Source organism: Haemaphysalis longicornis, unplaced genomic scaffold (genome assembly GCF_048455015.1).
Source record: "Haemaphysalis longicornis isolate Haplotype H1 unplaced genomic scaffold, Haemaphysalis longicornis Haplotype H1 scaffold_10, whole genome shotgun sequence".
Classification (NCBI taxonomy): Eukaryota; Metazoa; Arthropoda; class Arachnida; order Ixodida; family Ixodidae; genus Haemaphysalis; species Haemaphysalis longicornis.
The window spans coordinates 126,314,453-126,327,431 of record NW_027526204.1 but is presented as its reverse complement, the minus strand read 5'-3'; the positions used below and the strand labels follow the sequence as shown (position 1 = coordinate 126,327,431).

Below are 12,979 nucleotides of genomic sequence, written 5' to 3'. Positions count from 1 at the left end.
TACTTGCCTATTGTTTGTTATTGTTTTTGGTGTTCCTTTGGACTGCTCTCTACGACATAGGTCACACAAACTACCATAGTCAATCCCCGATGTATCGAATCATAGTATATATCGAATCCCCCATATTGCTACCATCACTGCCAAAGTAACGACTTATTTGTCCTGTTAATCTTTGTTTTGTGGCTACAAAATCTGTTACCCGTGCCCACACCACCCCTCATATAATACCCCTTTTTGGGGGTCTTTAAGGAAAATAAAAATAAAAATGAAAATGAAAATGAACAGCCCACCCATCCCCTAAGAAAACTGATGCAGAAGTATAGCGTTGCCGTACGTGTGTCTAACTCCTGTTTTGATATTTCAAATGCCACACCCCAAGTGCCCCTGCAAGTGCGCTTCCCCTGACAGGATTCTGGAGTGACTTCTTGTGCGTGCTGCAGTGCTTGGTAAGAGGGAGGCAGTGTTGCGTCCCTTGGGTGGCCTTCGACACCTGCTTGCGGCGTTGACACGGGGCTAGCCACATGGTAACCAGAACATGGGAAGCGATTTGGCGTGAAAGGCAATGAAGGATGAAGGGCAACCGGCCGGAGAAATTTGGCGCATAGAGACCGGTGTGGCTTGGTCCATGCTTGCTCTGCTTGTGGTGCCGTGTCACGTGTTTCCGAGCTTTGGTCACAAAGAAACTCAAGGGCGCGTATTCACGGACAGTCAGTAACCAGGGGCTGAAAAAACTTAGTAGCCCCAACTACTTAAAGGGCTACTGAAGTGCTTTTAGAACCGGGCAAAACTCTACTTTTTACAACTATTACATTGGTCAGTTTATGCCTGTAAAGTTTTTTTCGTCATTTTTAGCTTGGGGACAGCGGTATTCGTCGTTAAAGTTGACCCTACGCCCTGCCCACCGCTCCCTGCCGCATCGCCGGAAGAGCGAGAAACTGAGCGGCAGCGACCAGAAGTAGCATCATATTCGGAAGACGGCCAGCGCTGTGCGCCGCCGCTTCGCTGTGTCCCAGTTTTCTGGGTGAAGTTCCGAATTAAGCAGGCATGTAATCTGCACTTTATTAATCATCATTGTCTAGAGTTGCTTCCGCGTTGATTTTTAACCGTAATGTTACTGCGCGATTCCCTAAAGCGACTCCTAGATACCTGAGATTTCCTACCCGAGCGCCCGTGCCTACTACATTGCCTTCACGAGTAGTCGCGGGGCCGGCCGTGTCGTCGGGTGCTCTGTGCTTCATACGCAAAGCGACGGGCTCAAACAAATACGGAGGTACCCCAAGTTCCTGATCCATTATTATAAGGGAATTAGAAAATTTGTGGGACCACAGCGCTCTGGGCGTCCCAAACTCCTTGCTCGTTTTCCCGATCAACGTTGTTGGCTGTCACGACAGCTTAGCTGAATAGCTAGATTTTAAGAAGAAATCAAGCAAGCTGAAAGGATGAAGTGTTTTCTGCGTGCGGAAGCGCTCCGCACACTCCCCGGTCGTGCATGCCCGTACGGCACACGAAACGGCTCGCACCACAGATGCCGCGGCAGCAACCACTCTTCGCTGCTATCCAGAATGAAGGCCGTCGCGAAAAGCAAAGTAAATTTGCAAGAGAGGATGATAGTGTGGTGAAAAATTGTACTAGTGATTGTCATCCAAGGTGATTTCGAAAGAGGTGATCGAATTTGTATCGCGATGTGGACCGCCGACCGGTCGCGGAGGCTCGTCGACGGCAGCAAACGAACCTGCCCGACCACGAGATGCGGCGAGAGGCCGATGGATGGCGTTACCTGCACGCAAGAATATGAGCACAGCACCAATTGCTAGAATGCCTATCAACGTAGGAATAAGGTTCCACATGCGAGAAATGGGATGATAGTGTGGTGAAAAACTGTGTTAAGGATAGTCATTCGCAATTGTAAGCCTAAAGTCCCTACATAAGCGGCGATCCGTACAACCTGAGCCGGCTGGAGCTGTTGGGGAAGGCGTTCTAAAGCTCGTCAAGGACCAGCGTGCTGCGCTTGGGTTCCTCTACCGTTTGGGGGGCAACCAATGTTCGGCTCCCCTATTCTAAAGCATGCGTATGTGCAGCAATGCCACGTTCCGCTGACTGGCCGAGCAGCGACCCGGCACCAGCACCTCTGCGCGACACGGCAACCGGCGGCGGTCGTGCTGCCTGTGTGCATCGTAGGCCGCTGCAGAGCTTGTTGCCGCCTGTCCAAATGTAAAAACAAAGTTCCACGTTCCAGGATGGGGATGATGGTGGGTTGAAAAAGTGTGCTAGGAATTGTGACTAGCGCTGGTAGTGAAAGCGGCGAACCAATATCTGCGCAACTTTCCTGCACCCGAGAAACAAGTCGGCCATGAGTCGTCGGGGGAGAACCCCTTTCTAAAGCTCGCCGCAAGAGAACCTGTTGCGTTTATACTTACCTCAGGCTCTCCTATTCTAAGGAAAGATTGTGTGAGCCTTCCATTCACCAGAGGACCTTCTAGCCCGTATCTGAACGGGAACAGAATGAGATCTTCAGGCCGAGCGGTCCCGCAGCGCCGGCACTTCCGAATATGACGTCATCTGCCGCCAGCCAATCGCGTAAGGAGCCAGGGCTCTCACCGCGCCCGCGGGCAGGGTTCGTTCGTTTTGACGAAAAAAGATGGTTTGGGTGTATTTACACACAAAATAAACAAGTTTTTCAAATTCAGCATCAGGAAAACCATAATGTAATGCCCCCAACAAAATTTTTTTGAAAAGCTCTTCACCAGCCCTTTAAGACTTAAAATTACGCCCACTTCCCCTCACGGGAACCCTGGTGTGATGCAACGCATCTCATGGGGGGTTCCATTGGCGTTTTCCATCATACTGATTACGCTTATAGCAAGGATTCTCACGCGAAGGGGAGGTGGGCGTAATTTTCCATTTTCACCATGCAATGCACATGCAGTACACGTATGCTCAGGTATGGTCTTTATTGCAGACGAGAATGAGTGCACTGTGGTCCGTAAAGTGCACAGTTAGGGGCTCAACGATTGCATCAAGCAATCGTCGAGTACTGCGAGAGAGTGCAAGCGTAACGCGGACGACCGTCGACTGAGACCGTCGGAGTGCGGCATGCCGCTTTATATTCACAGCGCCCGAAGGAGAGGAGAGCGCGGAGAGAGAGAGTACTGCACATGCGCAGTGCGCGCAGCGCCACCCACCGGCGCCTAGCAACGGAGTCAGAGCACGCTGCGCCAACCCGCAGCTGTTTGGGAGAGAGCGTTCGCTATCGGAGAGAGGAGAGGAGGCGCAGCTGTGCAGACAACGCCGGACAGACGCAGGAAGGACAGAGGGGCGAGAATGAGATGCGTTGCATCTAAAAAGCAAGTCAGTGCTCACTAGGCCCCAACTAACCAAAACCGCATTCCCGTCGCCATCAAAGTGTGTTGACTAAGTAGTCAAGAGGTAGTCGCGACTGTTACATTTTCAGCAAACGCTGCGCATGCACTAAAGAGATTTCCCCCTTGCAACGGGACAGCGGCTGTGGCTACGGCTAAATATATGCCTCACCATCCAACTTCTCTCGTTTTGGTTTTTGTTGCCTGTCTTGTCATCTGCTTCCCGTCAACTCCAATCGGTGTGCTTGCCTGCCTGTGGCTCCGAGTGCCTCCATTGCCTGCACAATTTTTGCTACACAGTGGCCATTTGCAAAGTTTTTAAACCATCCAAAGTGCTCATATATCACTCGAATTCGCGATGAAGTGGCCGGCGTACGGCATGTGCTCAGTGCATTACGGAAACGATCGGCGCCGATAGACTACAGCTCACAGGCAGTCCCATTGAACTGACGCTTGCTTGGAACGCGCAGCAACGAAAATATGTATTTTTATTTTACCTCCCTCCGTCGCTGTGATAACCGCGCATTGTCTGAGCGCGGAAAAAATAGAAAACAGCCAAGACCCTGTCACCCGCTTCCGTTGCTCTACCTCTCTCTTTTCAGCTAACACAACCTAACCGACCTACTCTTGATTCCGTGGAATGAGCCTCTGTTTTTGCTTGTTTTGGCAATCCAAGAGAGAGTCCATTTGAGAGCGGAGGGGACGCGCTGCTCGGCCTGCAAGCGTAGCTGACGGAACTGTATGGGGTGACCATTAAATCCATGATCCATGACTCGCGTGCTGTTGCCAAAGGGAAGAAAGTTTTTCTATGATGTCCATTTAGCAGCCGCATTGGCGCTTTTACTGCAGTGTTACCAGTTACCATGTTTCTTCAGTGTACGCTTTTTGCTGCCAGTTACAACTGGTAGATGGAGGTAAACATCGTTGCTGCAAATGCACATCTCCTAGCGTGTTCGTCCAGCTGAAACATGCGTGAGCCGACGATTTCATTGCAGAAGAAAATTTCCCCTTTAGCAAGTGTTCGAATGCAGTGCTGTGTGTGTGGAGCAGGTTGCTGTGCAAATAGCTGGACTCGTCCATGGTTGGAATATTTGGATATTTACATGAACATTTAGGTTGGTGAAAGGTAACACGGAAGCTTTTGTGTTGTCTAAAGCGTTGTCAAGGTTTCTTAGCTATCTGCGGCCATAAATATACAGTTATATTTCAATTGTAACTTATGGTGACAGCATTTTGTTTATGTGTAGGTGGTGTAACGAATAATTTATACGGTAGGTTTCGCTGCTTTTTCTCTTTATTATAGAGTTGTGTGTATGTAACACCAAGCAGTGTGCACGCAAAATTTAGTGGCGTTCCCGTATGGAACAAATTTGCAACGAGGACGAGAAAAAATTGTCCGCGTTTGATGTAGAGTTCTTTTGTGGTGTGTGTTTTATGCTTCTAAATCATCACCTGGTATGCCGTAACAACATTCGATTGTCATCGTCTGCATTTTTAATCATCCAACAAAACCAATAAAGACTTTTCGACCGTCAAAGAGTGTAGAGTGTATTTTTCTGCACTGAGATTGTCAAAAGTCTCACCTGAACCGCAACGAGTTTTCTCCCAGTTACAATTAAGAAAGCACTGCAATGATTGTCCGGACTTTTAATGGCGGGTGGGTTGTGGGGCTGTTCGGCCGTGCTGGAGTGGCGCAGACGACACATTCTTTTCAATTCACCGGTTGGTTGAACGCTGCATTAATGCTGGTACCTTCTCCCAATGCACGGGGATTTGTGAACGATACCTGACTTAGTACAGTTAAACCTGGATGTAACGAACCTCTATGTAACGAATTCCTGCATTTAACGAAGTTTTTCAATTCCCCATTCGCACCCTCATTGAAGCCCGTGTGTTTTCGACCTGTATGTAATGAAGGCATCGCAACGGTTGACCTCGATGTAATGAATTTGCTACACTGATGCGTCGTTGTTCTTGGCACTTTTTCTGAAAAATAGGCTGGAGAACTGCACTAATATAGCGAATTTTGCCCACACCGCAAACTACACTGCGTTTGAACGTATGAGTGCGGGGTCGTTTAGGTGTTAGGTCCACCGGCCTTCGTGTAGTAACGCGTCTCCACTGCTATCTGTGGTGTCGGTTCGTCGGTGACGAGTTCTGCTGCCAGAAAATGAAAAGTTTGGCTTTTCAAGACAAGCTCGCAATTTGAGAGGCCGTCTTCGCTGCTGAAAAAGCAGAACATCGCCTCCCGGTACAATATAACAGCTAGTAACCTCTCAACAATTTTTAGTGCGGAAAAGAGCATCAAGTTCTCGAAAAGGCTCCCTTTCAGCATACATGTGGTTCTTGAAACGTGTTAAGGCACCGAAAAAAAAAACTCATAAGGCAAAAGTGATACTTAAGTTACGTTTGTGAATACAGGGGTAAATGAACTTGCTTCTTTGTAGTGCCGTGTAGTGACTAAGCCAGTGGGAAAGCAGCAGGCACAAATCACGGCGTTCTTCACTGTAAAATAAATCCTTGAAGCGTGGATTTGCCGGCACTGATGTCTAGCAATTTGGTTTTGTTTCTGCTTCATTCACGTGAGCCTCAACTCAAAACCTGCATGTAACGAAAAATTGTGATTTTTTGTCAACTGCGTTATATCCAGGTTTGACTGTAGGTTGCATTGTCGTGTAAACGTATATAAATTAGTTCTGATGCAGACAGCGCTAATTGCGTCCGGGGTGCTCCATTGCTAGCAGCAGTACTTCGACCTCGAGATGCACTTTTCTCATGGTTGGTTTCTTAGCCCACAGACGCGTTCATAACGTATAGCCATTTCAAAATTAAGGTTGGTTGAAACATTCACGGAGAATGTCGTGCACGTTGCGGAGCAGATATTCCAATAAAAATTTTCCGTTCTAGCTAGCCCTGCTGTACTCACAAACTGCAACCATGTTAAGTCACTACCAAAACAAGCCCCGAGCTCGACTAAAATTTTCCTAGTCCCGCTCGAGTTAGCAAACGCTACTAAACCTGAATCACGGCCTCCGAATACCAGCAATGCTAGTTACGACTACTAAGAAATGTCACGTGTCAAACTTGGTTACTGACATCGGCTAGTTGCCCGCTAGTCAGGCGTTAGTCAGAGGATGCGAATACGAACCAATAACATAGCGACAAAGGTGGATATCATTCAATAGGTGAAGGCTGGTGAAAAGACGTCGTCACAAGCAAAGGCACTCGAAATTCATTATTTTTGAGCGCAATACTGCCCAAAAAAGCTAATGTAAAGGTGGAGGAAACACAGGTCAGCCATTTTGGAGTGGTTCATGTGCATGTTCCTGCAGCTTGTTCCGTAAAGCGGCTTTGCGGTGGCTGCAGACGAGAGGTGTTCGGACGCCGAAGATGGCACCGTCACGTGCCTCGAGTGTGAATTTAGAAAGTTGAGAGCTTGTTCCTGAGTTTGTAGGTGCTGACAAGGACAAGCAGGGTTTCGCGGATTGCACCAACACAAGGATCGCGGTAGACATCACCGACAACGAAGAAGCGGGATCTACTAGCGATTATGACGATGTTCTCAACCACCTACAACAGCCTGGGGACGGGGGAGGGCGTTGCAAATAAAGAATAAGATGGGCGCAGGCGGGGGCAACAATGGGTCAGGAACAAGAAGAAAAAGCTGCGACAAAGCTTCGAAGACAAAGCTGCGCCCACTGCCTCGCTCAGAGCACGTGTTCCATTGCTTCCCGAGAACGCAGCATCTGAGTCGTGATTTCCCTCTGGGATCATGCACACGTGCGTCAGCGTTCAGGGTGATTCGCTGCTGTTGCGGTGGAACGGACAGTGCTGGAAAATAGTTTGATAACTTCACAACCCAGAAGAAGCAAGCAAAGCTCACGGATGCTTTTCACACTAAATAAAGTGCGTAGGTCATCACGCTTGCATCTTCTGTGCTTTGAGGAACATATCAGTAAGTCAGCACCTGCCACCATCACAGAAAGCTCTCACTGATGTGTGGAGTTACCAGATAATCTTCAGATGGGCATATTTTATCCTTCCAATTATCGATACATTGTGCTATTTTGCAATCCCAGTTCGATATATCCAGGTGAAAGTGTACCACGTGACACTTGCCATGTAGGACATGCCCCGCAGGAGCAAAACATCGCAGCCCTTCTGGAGCTGAGAGGAAATGCGTCCGCACTGTGATCAGCCCGCCAATCACAGTACATCACGTATGTGTGGCCTCACTAGTTTTGTGAGGGGCACGCCAGTGGTCCTGGTTTCAAAGCATTCGGAGCAGCCATGCCTAGCGTTCCACTGCAATTTAAGGGATGAGTTGCTGGCCGCACATTCCAGTGAAATGCTGGAACAAGAAAAAGAAAGCACAGTTACCTTGCACCTCCCATGCCCATTGCACGGCTTCTCTGCTCCGCCAGTGCAGGGATCACAGTTGGGTCCGTAGTAGTTCTCTGGACAGCAGGCTGGGGAAGACAAAAGAACAATACAGTCGAACCTCGATACAACAAACTCCGTTTGAGCAAAATTTCCACTTTAGCGAAATATTTCCAATTCCCCGTCAGCTAGCCATAGAAATCAATGCAACGAACTCCTCGCCATGACGAACCATTTGTCTGGCTTGCTCTCGCTTTCATGAAATTTTCACTGATTAGGGCTGGGTTTAAACATTTATTTTACGATAAAATAAACATAACGCCACATATCTGTAACTTTTTATACGTTCAAGGAGCTTATTTTCACCGAATAACTTGCGTCGTGCGCCCACATCGCCGTTCATAAACAAAAACAAACTCGTATATGAATGCTATTGTTTGCTGGCGATAACGATGTGGCTGGCCGTCTTTACATGACGTGCAGGCTTGCTTTGCCAAGCCAAAACTACAGTCAATCCGTATCCAGTTGAAACTGCGCGCGGCGCGAACGTGCGCACGAGTGCGCCCTGGTGCTGGTGCGGAGCCATCGTGTATGCGTTGTGAGCAGCCTTCATTGCAGTTTTCCTTCCACAATTCTTCGAAGTCAAAAACAAAAATAATGTTTTCGTGTTTAGTCTTGAACCTGCATCATCCTATTTGAATCGCGAGCACACGGTCACGATAAAGGCAAGCAAACGCGGCTTGCCTACCAAGGTCAGTTGCCCCCGTGCCAAGCCAGAGGATAAGATAACGGCACCATTCCTGCCACAAGCAAGAGGGGGGCCTCTGATGGCCTAGTAGTTATCTGCGAGTAATCTGCTCGGTAGATACGTCGTGTTGTACAGCAGCATGTTTTGCGACTGCATTCTCCCCGCTCTTTATGTGTAGGAACAAAACAGATAACCATCGGTACGTTTGTTAGCTGATAAAGACAACACAATTGCGCATCACTCCTTTTTCGAAACATTGTACTTATGCTGCCAATGATGCCAAAGTTTACAGGGCTATTTTTCTTGCCCTTGCGTGGTGTGTTGGGGCAGCGAAAAGCAAAAACGCCCGTGTGTACGAGATTTCGGAGCACGTCAAAGATCCCCAGGTGGTCAAAATTAATCCGGAGCCCTCCACTACGGCGCGCCTCATCGCCTACGTTGCGTCGGCGCGTTAAACCCTAAAATCAATCAATCAATCAATTTTCGCTTCAATGAAACTTTTCACACGTCTTGTCAATTTCATTGCAGCGGGATTCGACTGCACACATGAAGTATTGCCAAAAGGGGGAAAAAAAAAAATCCTCCCAGTGCTCCGAAGCACCGCCTTTCCAAACAGTGTCACATTGCTGGTATTCACTGTGAAGGGGCACTAAAGGCAAATTAAGTTTGTCAACCCCAAGATTGAATTCTTTATAGCTAAGCAATGTTCTTTGCCCAGAAATTATCACATGAGCATTGAGCTCCCCCTTTTGATTCTTTTCCATTGTTTTCAATGCAGCTACTATCATCATCACCACCACCACCACCACCACCAGCCTATCTATGCCCACTGCAGGGCAAAGGCCTCCCCCATTAATCTCCAATTATCCCGGTCCTGTGCTAACCACAACCAATTCATCCCCGCAAACTTCTTGATCTCATCTGCCCATCTAACTTTCTGCCACCCCCTGCCATGCTTGCAGATACTATAAGTATTTACCCAAATCGTGATACATATCCCGTGTAGCTTTCGTGATAATTAATGTTGTGGCACTTCACAAACGTAAAGCACGAGTGAGACGTCCCAAATCATGACCATAGCCACAGTACGTCAGCTTGGTCGAATAACATAGAATCACACTTTACACCTGCAACGTTACAAGTCAGGCCACAATTTTTCCCATTTTAAATTCAACCTTAATTACATTTTGTAATTGAGATTCCAGCAGCAATGGCTTATTAAGCCACCCACCCAAAATAGTGGCAGATGTATCGCTCACGCGCTCACACACTCCCATTCCACTGTATAGCATGGCTTCGCAATGCTGAAAGCATCCCTCGTGTGTTATAAGGAGGGAATGATGCCGTAATAAGCAATGAAGCTTCCTTCTACACTCCACAAGCACGAAACAACTGTGACACCATCATGAAAGATAGCAATGTTTCGTCCCGTTCCTGCGGCAGTTTGTCCCATTACTCATGGATGAGACACACAATCCACAACTTTTGCCCAGTTACCCACGAAATGGTAATCAAGAAAGCGAAGACCCCTACGCCAAGAGCTATCCTGGCACTCGATATCAAGGGTGCCTTCGACAACGTCACACACGAAAGCATTCTCCATAACCTGCGTCAAACTGGATGCGGTAAGCGAACATTCAAGTATGTACAGGACTTCTTAAGTGATAGAACAGCAACAATCAAAATTGGAGAAGAGACGTCCAAACTGATAGCCCTGGGAGACAGAGGCACCCCCCAAGGGTCGGTTCTTTCGCCGCTTCTCTTCAACCTGGCACTCCTCCCGCTCCCGGCCCTGCTTCAAGGCATAGAGGGAATAGATCACGCTCTATACGCCGACGATATCACTGTGTGGACGTCGAGGGCAGGGTCGGAGAGTTGGATGGAGGAGACCCTACAGAGAGCGGCAGAGACCGTGCACGAGTTCGCTAAATCGTGCGGCCTCAGTTGCTCGCCACAGAAGTCGGAGTTGCTCGTCATCAAGCCAAGAAGAAAGAAAGGGGAACAAGAGAACGCCCGCATCACCATCGACGGGACGAACATAACGCCAACCACGCAAGCACGTATCCTGGGTGTCATCTTCCAGAACAACGGCAAGGCGGGGGCGTCGATCGCCAAAATCAAGGTTTCTACGGAACAAATTTCAAATATGATCAAAAGAGTCACAAACAGAAGACGAGGATTGAAGGAGGACGATGCATTGACGCTTGTCCAGGCCTTCGTGACGTCGCGCATCGTTTACGCTGCGCCGTACCTCAATCTACTCAAAAAAGACAGGGACCAGTTGAACGTCATTATACGCAAGGCAGCCAAGATGGCGCTAGGCCTGCCGAAGCATTCGTCGACCGACAAGCTTCTCGGCATGGCGAAACACAACGTCGTTGAAGAGTTGATAGAAGCTCATTTGTCTAATCAAAGAGTTAGGCTCTCTCAAACGTCGGCGGGACGTCGTGTTCTTGCCAAGTTGGGCTGGCAAGAGGCAGACCGGAAGGAAACTGGGCCGTTACCCAGGTTATGGGTGCATAAAATCAATAGCAAGCCTCTGCCTCGAAACATGAGGCCGGGTCGTAACGACGGCCGCAGAGTATCTCGGATAGCGGCCTTGACGGAGACTCTGGGTCAAATAGAAGATGAGCAAGAGGGGGTCACTCTCTTCACAGACGCTTCGTTACCCAAGTTTTCCTCGAAAGCCACGCTGACAGTTACGACGCGAGATGTGCTCGTAACCTGCGCCTCCATCAAGACGTCTTTTCCGGAGGTGGCAGAAGAGGCCGCAATAGCGCTGGCGCTCGCGCAGCCCAACGTAGGAAGAATTGTCACCGACTCCCAAAAGGCGTATAACAGTTATAGAAAAGGGTGGGTGTCTCTTGCGGCATTAGGTATTCTAAACAGTAAATGCGACATATCTGAAAGGAAAGTTGAATTGATATGGACGCCGGCTCACTCTGGGCTGGAGGGCAACGAACTTGCCCACCAGTTCGCCCGAGAGATGGAACACCGGGTAGAGGAAGGTGAGCCACAGTCCATAATTAGTTATAAGGACATTACGAACCACTACAAGACAGAGAGGCGACGTTACCCTGATCCTCACAAATCGCTTAGCAGAGAACAGCAAGCGATTTACAGGCAGATGCAAGCAGGATCCTTCCCGCACCCTTACCTTCAAAACAAGATGTACCCGGAAAGGTACGACAAGGAATGCAATTTTTGCAAGATTCAGTTAGGCACGCTCCAACACGTCATTGGAGTATGCGATTTCTACAAGCCAATCCCCCCACCTCTTACCTTTCCCACTACCCCACCCCATCCATCATCCACCCTTACCGAGCGATGGGAGACCTTTTTAACGAGCTCCGCCCTGCAAGACCAGCTCGTTCTGATCTCCAGGGGCCAGGCGGCTAGAGAAGCATATGGGTCCCGTGAAGAGGGAACCACTTCCATCGACGGCGTCTATGAAGACGTCGTAGTAGCTCGATTCAATAAAAGTTGTTTCTCTCTCTCTCCCCCCCCCCCAAAAAAAAGAAAAAAATTAAGCAGTTGCACTCAATGTAAAATCTGTCAGGCATGAAGCAGTGATTCACTAGAGGGGCTGTAAAGCCCTCTCTTGACTAGTTTCTCTATCAGCCTGGTGTTGGTACCGAAAGTAGTGAAGGGAGGACACTGCAGCCTCTGAAAATGCCTATAAAGAGACACTGGATAGAGTTTTCATAAATTTGGGGCAATTAACTTTTCAAAGCCCCTGTTTGGGTACTGTACAGGTTACACTACGAGTTACTAGGGTGGCTAGGTACTGTGACCCCGAACAAGCTACGCCGACAAGACGAGCCCCACAAGTGCTTCGGACTCAAAAGTCCCTCGTCCCGTCCGTGCACAAACAGCGACGCACCCTTGGCCTGCTCGATGCACAGGAACTTGTGCAGGTCGGGCTCCCTGTCCTGCGCCTCGAACCACCAGGTCTCCAGATAGTTCTCGTACTGCTCGGCCAGGTTGCGGCACTGCACAGGGGGCCGATCATCAACCACAGCGTAAGGCTGCTGGCCGGCATGACAGCGGCTGCCGTTTTTTTACCGCAAAGCTGTACACCTCTACACTGCAACGGTTTCATTGCCGTGGGCACAAACGATCTCTGTGGGCAAAAACACCTAGGCGCCAAGTAGGGTTGCCACCTGCTCGGTTTTTGACCGGCCCGACCTGTTTTTTAGACAGTGGGCCGGCTGCCGGTTTGTACTTAAAACCGACCGTCATTAGCCAGTTTTTTTGGCTACTGTGCTGCGATTATTATTTTTTGGGCATTTTATAAGCATTAATTCAGCAACTACAGCGATAAATAGGAGTCGGAAAGCTGTGCAAAGACACGCGAGCATAGAAAATATGCGGTCGAGCGCGGGCCAGATGCAAAGAAGAGCTTTTAATGGACGAAGTATGTGCGGTTACTTTTCAGTGCCGCACATTCAGAGCAATAACCAAAATTTCAGTGGCTTTCAGTACAAACGTT

General features: G+C 48.9%; 1 protein-coding gene across 6 annotated transcripts in view; it reads right to left on the bottom strand.

The window, feature by feature from the left end:
- Positions 1-12,979, bottom strand: part of Creld (Cysteine rich with EGF like domains) — a 45,417-nt gene that overhangs the window by 17,323 nt on the left and 15,115 nt on the right. For all 6 annotated transcript variants that reach the window (XM_077690650.1, XM_077690651.1, XM_077690652.1 and 3 more), the window contains exons 5-6: positions 12,371-12,479; positions 7,740-7,828 (exon numbers count right to left, since the gene is read on the bottom strand). In XM_077690650.1, the coding sequence (XP_077546776.1) occupies positions 7,740-7,828; positions 12,371-12,479 (198 nt within the window). The remainder of the gene's footprint in view (positions 1-7,739; positions 7,829-12,370; positions 12,480-12,979) is intronic.